Genomic DNA, 23,379 nt, shown 5'->3' on the forward strand with positions numbered 1-23,379 from the left:
CCTAACCAGAGCTTTATAAAGTCTCAGTAGCACAACAGTGCTTTTATATTCCAACCCTCTTGAGATAATTGACAACATATTATTCGCTTTCTTAATCACGGACTCAACCTGCATGTTTACCTTTAGAGAATCCTCGACTAGCACTCCCAGACTTTGTACTTTGGCTTTACGAATTTTCTCACAGTTTAGAAAGTAGTCCATGCTTGTATTCTTTTTTCCAAAGTACAAGACTTTGCTCACATTGAATTCCATCAGCCATTTCCTGGACCACTCTTCCAAACTGTCTAGATCCATCTACAGCTGAAAATGTGTTGCTGGAAAAGCGCAGCAGGTCAGGCAGCATCCAAGGAACAGGAGAATCGAGGTTTCGGGCATAAGCCCTTCTTCAGGCTGTAGATCCTTCTACAGCCTCCCCACTTCCTCAGTACTACCTGCCTGTCCACCTAACTTTGTATCATCGGCAAACTTCGCTAGAATGCCCCCAGTCCCTTCATCCAGATCATTAATATATAATGCGAACAGCTGCAACCCCAACGCTGAACACTTTGGTCAAGTTAAAGTTATTCTCTCACTCTATGAGGCCCTCTCTCTCTCTCAGTTCTCCCAGGAGGGCTTGGAATGATGATAACCCTCCAAATGGAGTCACAGTGGGAAAATGTTTGAAAAGCACTCGCAAAGTATAAGGTTGAAGCATTTAGAATCTTCTATAGCTTCAAGTGCTGAATGGACAATCCACCTCCTCCTGAGGATGCCTGCAGCACAGATGACGGTCTTCAATCAACTCAATTCGCTCCATGTGGTGTCAGAAAACAGTTTAGCATACTGGAGACAGAAAAGGCTATAGGCCTGACAAAAGCCCATTTAGAAGACTGATGACATGCACTCCAGAACTACCTGAAACCTTTGCAGTACAGCTACAACAGTGTCATTGACCAGATAATGTAAAACATTGTCCATGTAGGTCATTCCATAAAGATCATAATACATAGGAGCATAAATATGCCTTCAGCCCAACTCTGCTGTTCAAATCGGAAATACTTGGAGAGCTGTTAAGAGTGAATCAGATTGCTGCAGGTCTGATGTCACTTGCAGGCCAGGTAAGATTTCCTTCCCTAAAGGATGCAAGTGAACCTGAAACTTTTTATTGACAACAACAGTTATGCAGTCACTATTAGACAACCTTTTTATTTCAAATTGCTATTGAATTCAAAAGTTATCACTATGATGGAAATTGAACTCATGCCCTCAGAACATTCGCCCGGAATTCTGGATTGCTAGTCCAGTAACATTACCAATAGACCATGGCCTCCAACCACAACCATAGTGTCAAGCATGGTATATTAATATATATAAAGGACTGGGCTAACAAACAGAAAACTGAACATTGGGATAATGGAGAACTTTTGTAGGATGGCAATGTGTAACTAACAGAGTGCCACAGATATCAGTGGTGGGGCCATTTGACTTGAATAATAAAAATGAATGTACTAACACTAAATTTGCAGATTACACAAATGTAGGTGTGAGGGCAAGTGGTAAGGATGACACAAAGAGTCTGCAAAGATTAAACGAGTGGGAAAGGACTTGGCAAATGGATTATAATATGGAAAAATGGAAAATTATGCACTTTGACAGAAAGAATAGAGGAGATGAACTTTATTTAAATGGAGAAAAACCACAGAAAACTGCAGAGTTATAACAGAACATAACATACGAACGAGGAGGAGGAATAGGCAATTCAGCCTCTTGAGCCTACTGTCAGTTAATGTGATCATGGCTAATCTCATCTTGAGCTCAACTCCACTTTACTGGCTACTCCTTAGAACCCTTCAAATGAGTACTGATTAAAAATCTGTCTCTGGGGATCTAAGATGGCAGCGATCTGAGAAGATCACACTGCAGAGCTTCACATCGCAGCAGGAGCAGGACGGTCATTTAACCCACCCAACCAAGGTCATCAGGATTTCTTGGGGCATTGGAAAGATTGTGGAGCCCCAAGAAACATTTAAAAATTGACTTACCTGTATTTTCAGTCATCCAAAAATGCCTAAAAAGGGAGGAGGAGCATCTGAGGCCGGGCCTGCTGCTCAGCCTGCAGCAACCTCGGAGCCAATATATCTCCAGGATTGGCTGGTGCTCATGCTTCTGCAGCATGAGAGAGACTGGAGCCAGCTTCTCTTCAATCTGTTTCCAGTGAACCAGCTCTCGAAATCTTGCAAGGTGCTGGGGAAACAGATTGAAGAGAAGCTGGCTCCAGTCTCTCTCATGCTGCAGAAGCATGAGCAGCAGCTGGGAGACCTGGAAAAGAGGACGGATGAGGTGGAGCACATGGTCACAGTGGTGGAAGCTGATGCCAGTTCATCTAAGGAAGAGATCCAAGCCCTGGAGACGCAGGTTTGTAATTTGCGTGACCAAGTGGATGATCTTGAAAACAGGGGCAGGAGAAAAAACATTCGGATCATCGGTCTGCCTGAGGGTAAGGAAGATGAGCGGCCTGTGGAATTTGTTGAAGATTGGCTTCCGAAATTCCTCGACTTGGAGACTGGAATGAGAGGATTGAAGATAGAGAGGGCTCATTGGGTCGCAGCACGGAGGTCGGGTCTGGGTCAACGCCCTTGTCCTTTCCTGGTGCAGTTCCATCATTACCGGGATAAGGAGAGAGTCACGGAGGCTTCCAGACACCAGGGGAAGGATCCAAAGGCCCTAATTTACGAGGGGTCTAAGATCATGTTTTTTCAGGACTTTTCAGCGGCAGTGATCCAGAAACGAAAATCGTATGATAGTGTCAAGAGAAGACTGAAGGAGCTTGGGATTCAGTACTCCGAGATATCCGGCAGTGCTTCGGATCACCTTAGATGGATCCATGCATCTCTTTGACACATTGGAGAAGGCAAGAGACTTTGTGGACAAACTAACCTAATTTAAACAATTGTAGTATGTATATATATTGTTGCTTGGGTATGCGTTTATCATTCTGTAAAAGAAATGGAGGAAATCCGGTTGGAGCTTTGTTTTTCACTCTTTTTTTCCTCTATTGATAATAATTTGGTTCAAACTATGTCTGGCAGTGGTTAAGATGTACATTTTAAATTTCTAAGTTAGGACATACCAAAGGATGGGTGGGGTATTTATTCCCCGCCTTTGTGTTTTTATAAAATAATTTTTTTTATTCATATTGATATTCTATGGGGTGTTTATTCTTTTTAGCTTGTGCTTGCGATGCGGCTCTAGCTGGGAGAAGTGAAGGTGGTTGAGATGGTTAGATGCCTATTTATGGGCAGTTCGGGACGGGTATTGCCCCCTCCGGGCAGGGGGTGAGCTCCCCTACTCAGCTCTATTGGCGCTTTATATGTTGGTTTTTATTTTTAATAATTTTGTATGTTTGTTAAATGTAGTGGTTTTAGTTTATGTAGTTTTTATATTTGGTGGACCATGTAACACTAAGGCTCAGCAATTTGTGGTTTGGGTTCCTCCTCTCTGGAATTTAAATGTAATTGCAGAAGATTATGGCTAATGATTTGATTAAATTGTGTACCGGAATATCAAGGGAAGTCACTCACCAATTAAGAGGAAGAAGGTACTCTTGAGGCTTAGAAAAGAGAAGGTGGATATTGCTTTGTTATAGGAGACACATTTGGATGACAAGGAGCATCTGAAATTACAGCAGAATGGCATTGACAGAGTTTATTTTTCATCATTTAATACCAGAAGTAGGGGTGTGGCTATATTGGTAAGGAAAAAGCTCTCATTTAAATTGTTGGAATGTGTTAAAGACACATACGGGAGGTTTGTAATTCTTAAAGCCTTGATAAATGGGGAAGAATATGGCATTTTAAATGTTTATTGTCCCCCAGCTTATCATCTTAAATTCTTGGTAGATGCTTTTTCTAAACTGATAAGTCTCAAGTCTTGGCACATCATTATAGGGGGAGATTTTAAGTGCCTCATGGACCCCACAGTAGACAGGCTGCCTAAAGGTCTCTCAATACCCTCTGCACAAACTAAACAGCTATTGGGTCTGTGTGGGGAATTAGGGATGGTGGACGTCTGGAGGTGTCTCCACCCTACAGGTAGGGATTTCACGTTTTTCTCCAATCCGTATAGATGTCACACGAGGATTGATTTTTTTCTGACCCCTGCGGTAGCCCTGGATCTGGTGGCATCCTGTACAATTGGTAATATTGCCACCTCTGATCATGCTCCAGTGTACCTCATGGTTAAAATTAAGGATGTTACAGTGGATTCAAGGTACTGGCAAATGGACCCCTTTATTCTCATGGACAGCAAGTTTGTGGAGTATTTCTCTAGGGAATTTCGGGCATTCCTAGACATCAACATAGGCTCGGTTGATACCTCATCTGTTCTCTGGGAAACTGCCAAAGCTTATGCCAGGGGATTAGTTATTTCATATTCCACAAGTAGGAAGCGGCAGAAGGATGAGCAGCAACGTCTCCTTGAAGCACGGTTGAAGGCAGCCGAGAAGGCCTATTTTGAAAGGCCCTCGTTGGTCAAACTACAGAGGATTACGGCACTGCAGTTTACACTAAATTCAGCGCTCACGCAGACAGCAAAGAAGGAGCTGGCTTTTGCAAAGCAAAGGTTATACGAGCATGGTGACAAGCCAGGCAAATACTTAGCATACCTTGCCAGAAAGAGGAATGCCCCACAAACCATTACAGCGATTAAAGAGGGGTCTGGGAACCTAACATGTGATTCTAAAAAGATTAATTTGGCGTTCCAGAGATTCTACTCTAAGTTATACCAATCTGAGAATTGTGAGGAGGGGCAGGCCAAAATGGAATCCTTTTTTAGAGATCTGAAGCTCCCGGGTGTGACTCCAGAACAACAGTCCTTTCTCAATGTCCCCTTATCAGAGCAAGAAGTGCAGGAAGCTGTGAGACAGCTTCAGAGTGGAAACGTGCCCGGTCCTGACGGACTTCCCAGTGAATTCTATAAGGAATTTATAAGCATACTGTCAGGCCCGATGCTGAATATGTTTAATGATTCATACAGTCATAATTATCTCCCACCATCTCTGAGAGAGGACAATATTTCACTTATCCTTAAAAAAGGGAAGAATCCGGAAGACTGTGCTTCATACAGGCCCATCTCACTCTTAAATGTGGACTTTAAGATCCTCTCTAAGGCTCTTGCGTTAAGGCTGGAGACTGTGCTATCTTCCATTATTAAAGAGGATCAGACAGGCTTCATAAAGGGTCGCAGATTCTCCAATAACGTTAGGAGGCTGCTTAACGTAATTCAAGCATGCCAACAGCAGTCAATACAGGGATTGGTTATTTCTTTAGATGCAGAGAAGGCATTTGACCGAGTTGAATGGCCGTATCTTTTCTATACTCTAGACCGATTTGGGCGAAGTTTTCATAAGATGGATAAAGGTTCCTCTCGCTGTACCTCTCGCTGCGGTCATTACCAACAGGGTACGATCAAACAACTTTAATATTTCTAGGGGCAGCCGGTAGGGCTGTCCCCTTTCACCATTACTTTTTACGTTGGTGATTGAACCATTGGCAGAGGCCATTCGTGGGGATCTCAATATATCAGCTCCAGAAGTGGGGTCAAAATTACATAAGATCTCACTGTATGCAGATGATGTTCTAATTTTCTTGACAAATCCAGCAGTCTCAGTGCCTTGCCTGATACAATGCATTCATGCGTTTGGCGCTTTTTCAGGTTATAAGATTAATTTTGCTAAATCATGGCGCTTTTTCAGGTTATAAGATTAATTTTGCTAAATCAGGGGCTATGCCTATGGGTGGTCTTACGAAAAAGAGTTGGATCTTGAGAGTGACTATAGATTCCCATTTAGGTGGTCACAGGGGGGTTTTGTGTATTTGGGCATATTCATTACTCCAGTTCTGGATTGGCTGTTCAAAGCCAATTTTACTCAATTATTTGAAAAAATTAAACAAGATCTCCAAAGATGGGAGGCACTTCCAGTCTCATGGTTGGGTCGGATAGCGCTTATTAAGATGAATATTCTCCCTCGTATGCTATACCCTATACGGATGCTCCCCCTGATTTTCAATAAACAAACACTCAGGAGACTGAGCGGCTGGTTCAGCTCCTTTATCTGGCAGCACAAACGGCCCCTCAGTATATTAGCCAAACTGCAGTTGCCTCACAGATTGGGGGGAGTAGACCTTCCGGACATTAAAAATTACTCGGACATTAAAAATTACTAATTAAGCTCGCTTTTGACCTACGTAAGTGATTGGGTTTGTGGGGACTCTCTTTCAATATGGCTAGATATCAAAGTCTCCCAGGCAAGGTGCCCCCTTACCAGTTTGCTATTTTTGGACAAAGTGAGGACAGTTAGGGAATATTGCCATAACCCAATAGTCATCAATACTGTTAAAGCATGGAGGACAATTCTGCAGAGGGAAGGTAATATTGGCAAAACATCTTTGTTTACACCTTTAGTGGGTATGCCGAGTTTTCAACCAGGTATAATAGATTCAGGATTTAAACGTTGAGCAGCTAGGGGTGTATCTTGCATGGGTGATTTATTTGAGGGAGACGTAATGATGTCCTTCGATCAGTTAGTACGGAAGTACAAGTTACCTAATAGAGACCTCTTTCGTTTTTTTCAAGTTAGGGATTTTATTAAAAAAAAACACACTTTTGACTGATCCCTACAAATCTGACATAGAAAGAGGGGTACTAAGGGCTAAGAGTACACTCTCTCTCAGTACTCTATATCACCAATTGGGGGGTGCCACCTCAGATGAGTCTGATCGACTCTGCAAGGTGTGGGAAAGACAGCTGGGTGTTGAAGTTTCTTCAGAGGCTTGGGAGGATATTTGGGAGAATGCAAGGAAGATATCAATTTACAATAGGACCCGTGCTTTACAGTTGAAGATTCTCCACAGGGTCCACTTAGCCCCAGACCGTTTGTCAAAATTTAAATCAGGGGTATCTTCAACATGTCCCAAGTGCAAGGTCTGTACGGGTACTCTTACCCATTGTCTTTGGTCTTGCGACAGGCTTCAAACATATTGGAGGGCTGTGGTGGGTGCAATGGAGAGGATTTTAGGTGTAGGGGTGGAGAAGGACCCTATTTCGCTCCTTTTGGGCCTACCCATTGTATTTCCTGCAGACTCGCACAAGGAAAACTTTTCAATATTCTTACATTCTGTGCAAGGAAGAATATCTTGCTAGGTTGGATATCAGAAAACCCCCCAGGCCTGTCGGGTTGGTGGAAGATTGTTATGGAGTATATTCCCCTGGATTTTCTCACAAATATGATACACCACAAAACTGAGAATTTTTACAAGACATCCTTTTTGAAATACCTGGACACAGATATAAAAACAAGGGCTTTTATATAGCCTTAACAATTGTGTTTCATGAGTCCAATATCCAGGGAGGAGGAACTGTGAATGTATGAGTGTTTTGTTTGGCTGGGCTGAGTTATTACTATTTATTTGTTTGTTGTTAGGTATTTATTTAGTTAGTTAAATAGCTAAATAGTTTAGGTTTTTTTTTAATTTTATACTTCTCTATATATGTTTATACATTTGTATGGGAGGGTGGGTTGGGGAATTTTTTTTATTATTTGGGTTTAGTTTTGTACTATTTTTGTACTGTTTTGAATTGCATTGTTTTGTATTTGCTGTAATATTTAAAAATCTATTTTTTCTTAATAAAAATACATTATAATAAGAGAAAAAAAAATCTGTCTCTCTCCTCCATTCAGTGTCATTGTGTTCATCACACTCTGGGATAGTAAATTCCACAGATTCACAAGCCTTTGAGAAGTAATTCTTCCTCATCATTGTTCTAAATCTGCCACCCATTGGCCTAAAACTATGGCCTCTTGTTCTAGATTGCCTCACAAGGAGAAACATCTGCTTTACATCCTTTCATTCTTCTAAACTGTAACAAGTATAGGCTTAAACCATTCAAATGCTCCCCATAAGACAAACTTTCCACCTCTGGAATTCATCTCATGAACCTTCTTTGAGCCGACTCCAGTGCAAATACATCTCTCCTCAATGAAGAGGACGAAAATATGAAGTACTCTAGACACAGTCTTACCAATGCCTTATACAGTTGCAGCAGCATTTCCCTACTTTCATACTCTATTCTTTTAACAATAAATATCAAAATTCCATTTACTTTCCTTCCTACCTGCTGTACCTGTATGCTAACTTGCTGCAATTCAAACTTGAGGATACCCTCTGCACTGAAGTATTTTGAAGTTTATTTCTATTTTAAAAATACAATAATAATAATAATAATAATAATAATAATAATAATAATAATGAGGGCAAGTTTAATGATAGCCTTTATTGCAAAGGGAGTGAAATATAAAAATAGGGAAGTCTGGTTAAAACTATATAAGGCACTAGTTTTGGTCTCCTTATTTAGGGAAGATATATTGGCCTTGGAGGCAGTCCAGAGAAGGCTCACTAGGTGGACCTTGATTTTTCTGATGTGTAGAGGTAGAGTTAGTTGGGCTTTAACACTTTGGAGTTTATAAGAATGAGAGACAACCTCAGTGAAATATTTAAGATTCTTAGAGGTTGGACAGGGTAGATGCTAAAAAATTGTGTGTAAGAGTCAAAGACCAGAAGGTATATTTTCAGACTGAAAGGTTGCTCATTTAAGATAGCGATAAGGAGGAATTTCTTTTCTTGGAAGGCAACAAACCTGTGGGATTGTTTACCACAGAAGGCTGTCAAGGCTGGATCAATATACTCAGAGCTGAGGAATGCAGATTTTTAATTAGTAAGGGAATAAAGTATTCTGAGGAAAAGTAAGAAAATGGAGTTCAGGATTATCAGATCAGCATCTCAATGAGTAGTGGAGCAGACGTGATGGAGTGAATGACCTATTTCTGTTCCTACGTCTTATGATCAACCTGCTCATTGTTTGGTTTAGAGTCATAGAGATATACAGCACAGAAACAGACCCTGCGGTCCAACTTGTCCAGGCCAACCAGATATCCCAACCTAATCTGGTCCCACTTGCCAGCACCCAGCCCATCTCCCTCCAAACCCTTCCTAGTTTCTGCCAGAACTCTTGACTTCAGGCTTCTTTGCAAGCTTAATGCAACATGGACAAAAACAAATCTACATTTTAGAAGTGAGTTACTACCCTTCACATCAAGAAAACATTTGAGCCGGTGTTGTATATTATAAAATTGAAGTTAACAGGAACAAAGGAGAGGCTGTTCATCATACCCAGCACAAAGATGGTGGTGGTTGTTGAAAGTCAATAGTACTTACACAAAACATCACTGCAGGCGGTCTTCCAGGTTCAAAATACCTCAATTCTTTATCAATGACTGTTCCACCATTACTAATGATTGCAGTGTTCAATTCAATTCACAATTCCTCAGATAACACAGAAGTCTATGACTGAATGTAGCAACATTCAAGTTTAGGTTGAAAACTGTCAAGCTACATACTTAAAAAAAAAATTATTTACAGGATGCAGGCATCACCAGGCGTGCCAACATTTACTGCCTACCCTTCATTAACCCCGAGGTGATGGTGAACCGCCTTTTTAAAACATTGCACCCATGTGATTAGATACATCCACGGTGTTGTTAGGGAGTTCTAAGATTTTGGCCCAATAGCACAGTTCAGTTTTTGGTCAACAGTTACATTCAGGATATAGGCTTGCACACTGAGCTGGAAGGTTCATTTCCAGACGTTTCATCACCCTACATCATTTCCTGTGATGTTATTTCCTGTTCTTTATCTCAGGGGGTGGTAGATGGGGTCTAACTCGATGTGTTTGGTGATAAGAGTTCCAGTTGGAATGCCATGCTTCTAGGAATTCACGTACGTCTCTCTTTGGCTCGTCCTAAGATGGATGTGTTGTCCCAGTCGAAGTGGTGTCCTTCCTTATCTGTATGTAAGGATACTAGCGAGAGTGGGTCATGTTATTTTGTGGCTAATTGGTGTTCATGTATCCTGGTGGCTAGTTTTCTGCCAGTTTGTCCAATGTAGTGTTTGTTACAGTCCTTGCACGGTATTTTGTAAATGACATCAGTTTTGCTTGTTGTCTGTATAGGGTCTTTCAAGTTTATTAGATGCTGTTTTAGTGTGTCAGTGGGTTTGTGGGCTACCATGGTGCCAAGGGGTCTGAGTAGTCTGGCAATCATTTCCAAGATGTTTTTGATGTAGGGGAGAGTGGCTAGGGTTTCTGGATGCATTTTGTCTGCTTGTTTGGGTTTGTTGCTGAGAAATCAGCGGACTGTGTTCATTGGGTACCCATTCTTTTTGAATACATGGTATAGGTGATTTTCATCTGCTCTGCGTAGTTCCTCTGTGCTGCAGTGTGGGTTGGCTCATTCAAATAACGTTCTGATACAGCTTCATTTGTGGATGTTGGAATGATTGCTTCTGTAGTTCAATATTTGGTCCTTTTGTGTTGTTTTCCTGTAAGCGCTAGTTTGAAGTTGCCCACTGGCTATTCGCTCTACTGTGACATCTAGGAATGGCAGTTTGTTGTTGTTTTCCTTCTCTTTAGTGAATTTTATGCCAGTAAGGGTATTATTGATGGTCTTGAAGGTTTCCTCTAATTTGTTTTGAACAGGAAATGACATCACCAACACAAAGAAACCCAAACATATAAATAGAAAGCAGGAATCATGTACAGTGCCCACTGAAGATGTTACCTAGTAGGGTGACGAAATGTCTGGAAATGAACCTTCCAGCTCAGCAAGCAAACTTACATGCAGAACCTCAACTTGAGCTACAAATCTTCTTTAAAACTAGCGAAGTTACATTCAGGTTGGTGGTATTGGAGGAATTCAATGATGAGACATGTTAGACAGGTGGCATGATTGAGATACATAAATTATTTAGTCTTGAATGTAGGAGAGTTTAAAAGTAGGTTTGCAGATGATACAAAAATTGATGATGTGTGCAGTTCTGGAATTCACATTATAGAAGGCACGTGACTGCACTGGAGAGGGTGTAGAGAAGACTTACCAGGATGTTGCCTGTATTAGAGAGTTTTAGTTATAGGGGTTGTTTTCCTTGAAGCAGAGGTGATGGGAAGGATCGTGACTGAGGTATATGAAATAATGAGGGACATGGATACGGTAGACAAGAAGCAACATTTTCTCTTGGTGGTGGGCTCAATGACCAGGAGGCATAGATTGAAGGTAAGAGGCAGGAGGTTTAAAGAGGATGAGATGAAAAATTTGTTTTTTTTTTAATTAGGGGTGTCAGAAAGTTTGAACTCACTGCCTGAAAGGTACACATAGAAACCCTTATCACATTTAGATATTTAGATGTGCACTTGTGATGTCAAGGCATAGAAGTCTATAGGACAACTGCTAGAAAATAGGATTAGAATAGTTAGGTGCTTGCTTTTGACAAGTACAGATTTAAAGGGTCAAAGGACCCTTTTTGCACTGTGGACCTCTATGATTAAGTGTCAGACATGACCAACTCAAACAAGAAAAACAACAATCTCTGCTTGAGATTCAACACCACCGTTGCACCACTAAGACTAGCTTAACTGTTTAAATCTAGCCTGCACAAAAGTGGCTGGAACAGATGCACTAAGTGATTCTGACCTGGAAATGCCAAAATTAAGGCTTTCAATCATTTGATGGAGAAAGTAAAAGGTGAAGGTTAAAGCAGGGTTAAGAAGATTCTATCCCTTATCTCTGCCAAACAAACACAGTGGCTTGATGGTTAGCACTGCGGCCTCACACCCCATGGACCCAGGTTCAATTCCAGCCTCGGGCAACTGTGTGGAGTTTGCATATTCTTCCCGTGTCTACATAGGTTTCCTCTGGGTTCACCGGTCTCCTCACATAATCCAAAGATGTGCAGGTTAGGTGAATTGGCCATGCTAAATTGCCCATAGTGTTCAGGGATGTGTAGGTTAGATGCATTAGTCAGGGGTAAATAAAGAATAATAGGGGAGGGGAATGGGTCTGGGTGGGTTACTCTTCTGAGGTCGGTGTGGATTTGTTGGGCCAAAGGACCTGTTTCAACACTGTAGGGATTCTATGAAATACACACAATGACTGTGGAAACTGATAGTTATTGAGGTTAATGCCAGCAGTCCAATAGCAAGATTCTGAATGCAGTGCTATAATAGGTTAAATGATCTTACGCAAGTGGGTGAGGTTAATGACTGCACCATCAAATGTCATAATCTTTCAATTGGATCATTGATCTCAGATATACCTCGTGCACCACACCCTTATTACTCAACTGACAAAAGAACTCTATCAATCAAGACTGATACCTTACATACGTAAGATCTACCCCACCCTCAGATAATTAAAACTACTGCAAACCCCACACCTACATATTGCATTTGAACAGTGGAGAAACAATAAAATGACGGAAACAAAGAAGATAAACCATCAATTCCTTTCATGCTTACAGATCCTGATACAGTGTGTAAAATAGGCAAGAACAGGCAGAGTTTCAACAATGAGACATAATGAATGGCCTGCAGCCAGGACAGGGTGCAAGGATAGTACAGATACCACATCACAGGAGGACAAAACTGGCAGGAGTTATACTGCAAAGATGATAACTTCAATGGTCTAAGTTTTAGGAGGTGGTTGATGGTATACACAACAAAACATTTGGTACATTCAAAAGAAATATAGAGAAATTTAGCACCTGTGTTATTCATAGAGTTGGAGCACTTCATTTCCCAGGTGAAAATGGTGGCCAACTTCATTAGTGCATTTATAGCCTTCAACCATGATGCAAAGAATGATAGCCAATGTCTCAGCTACCACTGCAGCACTAGCAGCTACCACGAGAAATCTTAACGCTGCAGTGGAATCTCAGACTGCTGTCATTTATGATCAGATTGCTATCATATTAGTTTAGCAAGGATAGTACAGATACCACATCACAGGAGGACAAATCTGGCAGGAGTTGTACTGCAAAGATGAAAACTTCAATACCACTGCTCAAAGAGCTTATTGGGGGGGGGGGGGGCACAACAATCTAGCAAAATGTCCTCCAACAAGTTATTATGATTGCTGAGATTCCACCATCAGGGAGTAGCAGTGATTCCATGAGCCCCCTGCTATCTGATCGGAAGATGATATCATTCACATCTGCAGTCTGCTCCAATGAAATTCAGCACACACAAGCATTAAGAGATTCCTAAGGGTGATTCCTCTTCTTGCCTGTGGTCAGGCCTGCCCCTTTATGATGGTGAGTGTGAAACAAGAAGAGAGTTCTTGAGAGTTGCTCAGCTCGTACAGCAAGGAATCTCCAGAAAGGATTCAGACAGCTAAATCATTGTTTCAACACGCCAACGGTCTACTCTATTACATTCCCTGTGGCAGCAGGTTTCCAGTTTGCGCATGCTGTGTTAATGTACATGAGGAATCACAGTAACAATCCATGTCATCAAAAGGCATCACTTTTCACTTAGTAGCTACCCTTTGGTTCACTGGGGTGATTCAAATGCTGCTATTACAAATGACTGTCACAAAATGAAGGCATTGCAACTGCTGCCAGGGTAACGTGCATTCACCAGCCTGATAGGCTGCTATAGTTACACATGAGCTGGATGCTGAGGGAGTGAGGTTCTCTTTCAGCTCAAGTATATGACGAAGCTAACTTTTACTGACTGCATGAACATTACCTTGTGGGCAATGATAACTTGTACCATGGAAAACTTGGAATACCAAAGCTCACTATGTTTACTTGTCTCTGGCAAGACAGAATGAAATGTAAAATAAATCAGAAAATGTTATTAAGATTCAACAGATCAGGCCAAATCTGTGGAGAGAGTTTCAGGTTGATGCCCTTTCATCAGAGCCGGAGAATATTTCAAATGGTTTTAATAGCAGCTGGGAAATCGCTGAGGGATGGGGAGATGGGATTCACTCACAGGAAGGACAAGAGAGAAAGTCTAAAATTCAGCAAAGATTAAATGACAAAAATGTTGAAAGCACAAGGCTAAAAGAGATGATAATAGAACAAGTAAAGAAACAAGACACCGAGGGGCCTCCACACCCTTATTCCCTTTTCCTCCATCTGACCCCATCCCTTCTTCAAATTTAATTCCTTGCCATGCTTTCATTTAAATTTTCAAATCTCCCCCACTCAAATGTTGATTCTCAGCAAAATCTTTATCTCCTTCCACCCACATTTCAGCAAATTTCCAATTTAGAATAAAGTCAATTCTGTCGTTCACTCCTTGTGCACATCTTTGGCTGGGAGTCTTCTCTCCACAATCTCCAGCGGACCTTTTATTCCATCTTCAAAATTCTCTCCCAAGCTAGACTTCTCCTCTGGCCAGGAGCAAAATGGAACACAATCAACTTGCCTGGATATGGCTCCAAAAAGACTGACTAATCCTGGACAAAGCAACTTGCTTGACTGGCACATCTACCACCATGAACATTCAGTACCTTTACTATAAGGCACAGTAGCAGAGATGTGCACCATCTATAAGATGAATAGCAGCAAGTAGCCAAGTCTCCTTCAAAAGCACTTTCCAAATCCTTACCTGGAGCACTGGGAAGGACCGGGACACATGGGAATACCATCACTTGCAAATTCATCTCCAAACCACACACCATCATGATTTGGAATTACATCACAGTTCTTTCAGTGTTCTAGATCAAAAGCCTGAACTCCCTTCCTAATGGCTCTGAGGGTGTTCCTACAACTCAAACTGCAGCATGCACCAACACTTCTTGCGATCAATCAAAGATGAGTAATTAATGATGGCCTTGTCAATGACACCCACTTTTCAACAGAAAATTATTAAAATTCTGTGGTTTGGCTATTAACTGAAATCCATTGCAAGCCCATTGACTCCCATCACTACCCAAAGGCAGAGGAAATCAACCAGTAACAAACAGAAACAAAGTTTCAAGCTCTTCATGATCACTAGGTGTCACAAAATGATTTACAGCCAATGAAGGACTTTTGAAAGGTTGTTACCATTGTAGAAATTGGGCCTTTCATAAACAATATCTTCTAGGAATAAATAGAAAAAAAAATGCTTAATAAGCATTGAGAAGACCACCTCAGAAATGAAACCATTTTATATCTCTCTTCAGAGCACAAATAGTCCCTGAAAACATCAAAATATCTTAAATTAGGCTTCCATATTGACAGTCCTAAATTGGTGGGACAATGCTTTGCAAATTATTTACTTTTGCAAGTGTTTAAAACGGGCCAAGAGATAACCCGCAGTATGACATTAATTAAAAGGCTGACCTCAAAGGGAGAGAAAGATAACCATCCTGACATCTTGAAGACCTGTTCCATAATCATTAACAAGATAATATAGTGACTACCACACCCTATAATTCAAGCATATTAACTAGTTCTCTTCAGACTGCAGGGATAGTTAGGCAGCTGCCCTCCTAAAATGAAAGATGGACCAGGAAAGATGTAGATAATCTCAGGGAAGAGTTTCCTAACATCCAGATAGAGAGCAAAATGCTGCCATCACAAGTTACTGAGATGAACACACATTCTGCCAACCAGTATCTATCCTCTAGTAAGAGTGAACTACCCTCAACTGTTATTAGTTCTAAACTTTTTCTATCTATTTAGCTCACATAATATCTAAATAAACTGCTAATTTTTTATACATTATTTTCAAATTACTTGTGGAGAGGTGACTATTTTAGATAACTGTGGCCTCAAAACTTCACAAATGTAAGAAACAGAGCAGCAACCTGTGCACAGCAAACTCTTACAACAACAACAACGCAATCATGAGAAGATAATTTGTTTTTCTGTAATGCTGATTGAAAGATAAATATTGGCCACCAGGAATAACCCCTGCCCTTGCACTTTTTCAAAACTGTGCCATGGGTTCTTTTATATGGCATATCATGTCAGCAGATCTCCTGGCAGGAGCAGTTGCAAGCAGCAGGAAAATTGCCCAAAGCTGCAGTGCTCTAGATAGCATTTAACCAAACCTCTGGATCATTAAGCAGCACTTCCTACTCTTTGGATTCCAATGTCCTGGAGATAAAAGCCAATAATCCATTCACGTGGAATTATCCAGCCATCAAACTCCTTTAAGCTAATGAATTTCAAGTAATGAGCATTTCAGAGGAAACTTTATTTTAAATCATTCACGTGATGTGGGTGTCACTAGCTAGGCAGCATTATTGCCCATCCTAATTGCCAGGGGCCAGTTAAGAGTCAACCACACTGCGTGGGTGTGAAGTCAGGGAAGCATAGCAGTTTCCTTCCCTAACAAGATATTAATGAACCAGATGGGCTTTTCTGACAGTCGGCAATGGATGCATGGTCATCATTAGACTCTTAATTCCAGATTTTTATTGAATTCAAATTCCACCGTTTCCTGTGATGGGATTTGAATCCAGGTCCCCAGACGTTATCTAGATCTCTGGATTAACAGTCCAGCAGTAATACCACTAAGCCATCGCCTTCCCATAACTTCATAATTATCCAGTGTATTCTGCTCTTGAAACAGACACAGTAAATATTTTATTTCAAATTTACACCGCTTAAATGAAAATATTTATAAAAATTCCACAAACCTTCTCAATATTTATCTGGTGCTTTTGGAGCCGTTCCAAATCAGTTGGGATTGCAACTTTAACAAATTTCTGGATAGTTGGTTCCAGTCTTCGAAGGCTCAATTTTGCAGCATCTTTCGCCATGCTGTTTCCAAACAGCAATTAGGGTCTTTCCGGTTAAGTCACATCAGACCTTAAGTCAAGATTAAAAGCAATGTTTCAAAAGGAAAAATACTGATTTTGCAAGGTCTTTCAAAAACTCTTCTTTTCATCACAAAGTTCAATGTCTAATAAATAAACATGTTAGATTAGATTAGATTACTTACAGTGTGGAAACAGGCCCTTCGGCCCAACAAGTCCACACCGACCCGCCGAAGCGCAACCCACCCATACCCCTACATTTACACCTTACCTAACACTACGGGCAATTTAGCATGGCCAATTCACCTGACCTGCACATCTTTGGACTGTGGGAGGAAACCGGAGCACCCGCAGGAAACCCACGCAGACACGGGGAGAACGTGCAAACTCCACACAGTCGCCTGAGGCGGGAATTGAACCCGGGTCTCTGGCGCTGTGAGGCAGCAGTGCTAACCACTGTGCCACCGTGCCGCCCATTTTCATATCAAAACATTAATTTTGCACTGTAGTTATGTTAAATAATGACTTTTAATAAGATATAAGATATTCAACATTTTTACATCTTTTTCCATTCGTGTTAAACTGCATACTTATTCTTACCCTGCTTCCCATCACCTCAGATATAAATTGCAAATAAAATTGTCAAGGACAGTTCATGTCCACAACCTTATTCTGTGCTCTCACAATTCTTCTTCACATCTAATTGGTCATTTAAAATATGGATACAATATTATCTATATGTTAGAAAATCCACAAAAGTGCTTCTGATTAGTAAACACCATGCAAAAATAATCAAAAAATCAGTTGAATTGAGAAATAAATCATGTCAGCCACACCTATTTGTGATTTTTTTGTATAAAATTCTCTCTCTGAAAATTAAAAGATGCATACTTATTTTTATCTTATGCCAGTCAAGATCTATCTGGGTTGAAACATCAAAAATCACACTGCACACTGTGAATTATCCATGTGCAATGCTAGCAGTGATCTATCAGTTTTAAATTATTTGCATTAACTAAAAAAACACAAATGCAATGATGTTTCTTTCAATATGGTTTGGGCTAAGCACAAAAAGTTTCAAATTTAAATTATTTTCATATCAAAACATTAATTTTGCACTGTAGTTATTTTAACAGAGAACCATTATTGCTTTCGTTTCAGTTTTTGCACGATTTTTAAAAAATTCTTTTCAGGCTATCTTATACAATTTCACTCAACTAAAGGAAACACATGATTTGCTCCCATGCCTCTTTCAAAGCTGTGAAATATACTATTGCTAGTAATTGAAGTGACTTAGATATATAATTAACTAACTGCAAAGTTGTGGAATTTCCTGAGAGAGTATAACTTAGATGACACATCCAAAATTGCATCTACTCATACACCCATTTTGCCAATTTCAATTTATTCTAAAATTTTCTATCAACCTCAACTGCTCAACCTCAATATAAAATTTAGCGCAAATGAGGAAATCATCAAAATTTGAGCCTTTTAAGTGTGAAATTCAAACCATACATCCTGCTTTAAGTGTAAAAATTAAAGTTTTGAATATTTAACAATTAATCCACATTAGACACAACGCGATTAAGAAAAAAACAACTGGGTATGCTTTTTAATGTTTTGTGCTGAAACCATAATAATGCATTCAAAGAAACAAAGACAAAAGTTTTCATTCAAATATCTACCAAAGCCGAAGAAACATCAGAAAAATTATTTTATTCCTTGCTCAACCTAGAATTCAGAACTTAACTTCTACTGTAAAACAGAAATATCATGTGTGTTATGGCCAGTTGAGGAGTAAGAATTGGTTCCCCTCTTTTTAAATCTTTCTTAGTCAGTTACAGCAAATATTTTTAATTATTTTAGCACACAGCTATCACAGTTTAATTCAAAATGAAGGAGCCAATTGCCAAGGTTTTCTTGATTGAAATGATGAGCAATTTTATTACCTGCTCAGCCTGAGAAGAATCCAATAAAAAGTGACATCAGACACACAAACAAGTTTAAAGAGAGAGAGAGAGAGAGAGAGATCTGGACAGGTAAAAACAAGGCTACACAGTTTAAAAGTCCTTAGAGTCTTTGACATGTCACCTTTTAAATCTAGGCCAATGTTGGTTCATTGTTGACACATGTCCATGGTAAATAGCAGATTCTGTAGATATCTTTGGATTCTCAGTGAATACTTGTTACCAAGGTTTGTTTCTCACTGGGTTCTACATTCCAAGATAATGAGAGAAGCAGGCAGGGAAGCTCCTTGGTGATTGTAACAAAGTCAGCCAGGTGGACATCATAGAATACGAGTTCCCTGATTGTACCAGGTTAACAACCCCAATCAGGGAGCTCTGGCTGACAGATAAGTACAGAAGCGTCAGATATCCTGTTCACTCAGAGTTAGCTCTGAGGGAGCTGGATCAGTATCGAAGACTCAACATACTTAAATAAAGGGTGATTTGGTGAATACCAATCTATGTGGAGTTATTTCAAGTGCCAGCTCCTATTTTCAGAAATTAATTTTACCTTTTCTCTGTTCTGCTGCTCAAAGGCAGCTGTTGCCATATAGGTCAGTGTATATTCTGGAGTTTAGCTCAACCGTCTTTTGAACTTAGATATTACTAAACATATGTGATTAAACAGGAGATGGAAGTTCTTGATGCTGACTCAGTTGCCTTGTTTTCATGTGTTTAGACAAAAGCTGGGTTGATTGCTAATACTACAAGTAGGTGGTGAAGCAATTGCGAATGTGCAGAAGCGCAGGTTTGCAATCAAACGGAGTGTGGCTTATTGAAATCAATAGATATAACACTGTGGCAGCACTGAATTATCAGTGTATGGGTTTTAGTATCGTTGCAGCACAGTCCTGCTAAAACATCCACATAAAAGTAGTAATGAATTTTAAAAATGCTGACCCAAAGGAACACTCAGAAAAAGCGCTCACTGCCTCACACTCCCGAGGAAAGTGGCGAGCCATGCAGCAAACACCAGCAAGATGGCAGCCATTTTCATACTGGCAATTCTAATAGCTAAAATGGCAATCTCAATAAAGATTAGTTTGTTATTACACTTCTGTCTCATAAAGCTTGCCTCAATCTGTGACCACTGCAGCCGTTCTAGGTCTAAGTGTTTTCGTTCCTGAAAACTATTTCAGTCCATGAAAAAAGTCTGATATAAGAATCAGATGATGGGAAGTTAAAATTTGATAGCCCATATTCACCATTATCCTAACACCACCTTTTCAAGAAGAAGAAATGCAACATTTCTCCCGTTTGATTACGGTGCACATTCCTCGCTGGTTATATCGTCCAAGAACTCTAGCAAGTTTGACAAGCATGACTTTCCCTTCATGAAACCGTGCTGACACTGGTGAATTTAACTTTGTTTTTTCAAGGGTTCAGTTATCTCCTCCTTTATGATTGACTCCAGAACTTCACCGCTGTGGAAGTCAAACTAACTGGTCTATGGTTTCCCATTTTTTTGCCCAGCTCCTTTTTTGAATAAGGATGTCGCATGTTTCCAATCACTGGTACCTTTCTAGAATCCAGGGAGTTTTGAATATCATAATTAATGCATCCACTAGCTCTGCTGCCATTTCCTTTAATTCGCTAGGGTACAGGCCATCAGGCCCCAAGTACTTAGCTGCTTTTAATCGCATCTGTTTACTTAATACCTTCTCCCTAGTTTTGTAATTTAACCAAGTTCTTCTGTAGTAACTGCAGTTTTGGGAAGAAATTATCTTCCACTGTGAAAACAGTGACAAAACATTGGTTTAGTGCCTCTGCCATTTCTGAGTTTCCCATTATTATTTCACCATTTTCAAATGGTATGAATTATAAATTATATGGATGAATATATGAATTAACAGTACTAAAAGCAAACATATATTCTGCATTTACTATCTTTGTTCTAACCTGGATTCAAAACCCGTTCTAGGACTGGCAATCACACTTCTCCCCTTGGCTATGCCATCCTTTCAAGTATAAACCCTTAACTGCCCACTTTCATAATCCCTGTACCATCTCCCAAAATTATCGCACACATGTGAAATGTACAAGTGACAAGAATTGCTTGACGCTGATTCAGTTACATAGTTTTGGTGTCTTTAGATAAAACGGCAATCTCAATGCATGTAGATCTCACAAAGCTTACCTCAATCGGTGGCCTGGTGAGAGCTTGCAGCTGTTTTAGGTCCACTTCCTTTTTAAAAACCATTTTACTCCATGAAAGTCTCAGGTATAACAATAAGAGGACAGTTTAAAAATTTGGTGGTCCATATTTACTGTAACTCATATGACCCTTCATCACAATGCCAATTATTCTAAGCTAAGGTGAATTAAATGCAAGGATCTATGCATGAACTAAAAATATAAGTTCAAGCCTGTTGTGAAAACATACACATGGTAGTCCCCAGGTTTTCTCAGGTAGCTACTTTGTGCAGAGCTTTTGTTGCAATTATGCAGGAAATTCAAGACTCAACCATCATATGAAATTTTCTCAAAGCAGATTGAGCCAAGATTGTGAACTTTCCACATGGGGAATCGTGGGTGTAAACTCATATTATTCTAATGATGCAGCTCATCAGTACACCGACGCATGGTTGTGCGGGCCTGACTTTTGTCTTATATCTATAAACAAATCCTATAGAAATGCATATATGGAGAGCAAGTTGTGGTTTGGGCCTTTCTCCCACAAACTTTCTGTCTTAGAGGGAAATCCCCTGTTGCATTCATCAACTTCAATCATATTGAAACCAGATTAATATAAACCATTGCTGAATGATGCATATAGTCATGTTTTTATTTCTTTACTTAAAGATTTAAGATGATTCAATTTTGAAAAACTAAGCATAAATTATCTTCTAAAGTAATTCCTTTAATAAATGGCTAATGTTCAAGTATTACATTGTCCTCTTGATCACAAGGCAAGTTTGTTTGTAAGTGGGGACATAGGAGTAGGAGGAAACCATTTGGAACCTTGAGTTGTTCTGCTATTCAGTGAGATAATGGCTGATCTGCAACCTAACTCCATACATTAGAAATATTCAATATTGTTTGTGATTCCACGATTGGGAAGTACTATCTGAACAATCCTGAGTTTGCCAAGAATTGGACTAACAACAACTTCAAAGACTATCAGTTGAACTTGATATGTGGCTCACTTATGCTTGCTAAAAGTTACAAATATTAACCCTCAATGTGTGGTTCTCTGTAAAAGGAATTGGTTTGGCATTGCCTTTTCAATTAAAGAAAAGGTTGTGGGACACTGCCCCCTGCTGCATTCGCTTTATCAGGTCTCAGCCAATCACAGACAATTTGCTTTTTCAAATGTAAACACAAGTTATGTACTAACTGTTCCCGATTGAGCTTCGACAAGTAAGGGTTCCATAGCCAATCAATCAATCAATCATTCAGCATCCTGTATCTCATGCAGTACAATTTTCTGTTCCCAAGACATTTGGCAATCATCTGTCTTGATGAATGCAAGACAAAAACCTTCAACACCAATCTTTTTCAGTAGTTTACATTCTTTACTACCAAACAGCTAATTTTATAAATGCACATTTTCCTCATGTTCCTTAACTTCTCTGGCTAACAAAAATCTGCTAATCTCAAATTCGAAATTTACAATGTATATCATGCGAATTGTGGAAAGCAGTTACAACTTTTACTATCATCCTAATCTCAGGAGTCACATGTAGATCAAACCAGTTAAGGATGACAGATTTTAATACAGGTAAGTACAAGGACATCAAAGTAGATGTAACTGAAGTGAACTGGCAATTTTAGCTGTTGCCCAGAAGAGTTGATGTTACATACTGGAACGGATAGAAGATTGGTGAGCTAACAGGAACCAGAAAGCAGGCAAAAATGTCTCAAGATTGTTGCAATGAGTGATGTGCTACTGAGAATAGTGCTGGGGTTTCAACTTTACTCTATTTATATAAATGGAATGAAGGGACTATAAGTATGGTTTCAAGCATTGCTGACACAAAGCTAGTTAGCAAAGTAAACATATGAAGTCAGGATGATGATGGTACAAAAGGGATATAGGCAGGTTAAGTGAGTGGACACAGATCTGGCAAATGGAAAGACATTGTAGAGATGCAGAGTGACTTCAGTGTTCCAGCGCATGAAGATTAGAATGCAGGTACTGTATATCAATTAATTAGGAAAGCTAATAGAATGCTTTTGTTCATTGCAAAAGGAATTGAATACAAAAGTAAAGAGAAATTGGTGAGACGATATCTGGAGTATTTTGTACTGTATTGGCCTCCTTATTTAAAGAATATAGAACAGTACAGCACGGTACAAGCCCTTCAGCCCTCGATGTCGTGCTGGCCTTTTATATTACTCCAAGATCACTCACCTACAAAACATTCATTTTACTATCATCCAAGAGCTGCTTAAATGTTCCTAATGTATCAGACTCAAGGAAAGATAAGCTGGTTTTCTTAGAGTTATTACAGCAGACTATTTATTCTGCTCAGCTCATGTTTAGGTGCTTCTCACTGAAATGGCTTTGGGAACCATTCGAACGGAGACAAAAATTATTGCATGCCAGTTAGGACAGAAGACTCTGGCAAGTGGGTGAAAGGATCTGGAGGGAAAAAGAAAGGATTGGGTAGGCCTTGATCAGTCCCCAGGCCCATGTACTATGGATGATGACTCCATCATCCTTTTCCTGGCCCACCCACACTTGACTGATAACCATGAACTGAAAAACAATACTGTGCTTCAATGAGGCTCTGAACAAATATT

General features: G+C 40.0%; 1 protein-coding gene across 2 annotated transcripts in view; it reads right to left on the minus strand.

The window, feature by feature from the left end:
* Positions 1–23,379, minus strand: part of stx17 (syntaxin 17) — a 114,895-nt gene that overhangs the window by 64,975 nt on the left and 26,541 nt on the right. For both annotated transcript variants that reach the window (XM_043690043.1, XM_043690042.1), the window contains exon 2: positions 16,508–16,679. In XM_043690043.1, coding sequence (XP_043545978.1) covers positions 16,508–16,630 — 123 coding nt within the window. In that variant the 5' untranslated portion in view covers positions 16,631–16,679. The remainder of the gene's footprint in view (positions 1–16,507; positions 16,680–23,379) is intronic.

Source organism: Chiloscyllium plagiosum, chromosome 5 (assembly GCF_004010195.1).
Source record: "Chiloscyllium plagiosum isolate BGI_BamShark_2017 chromosome 5, ASM401019v2, whole genome shotgun sequence".
Taxonomy (NCBI): Eukaryota; Metazoa; Chordata; class Chondrichthyes; order Orectolobiformes; family Hemiscylliidae; genus Chiloscyllium; species Chiloscyllium plagiosum.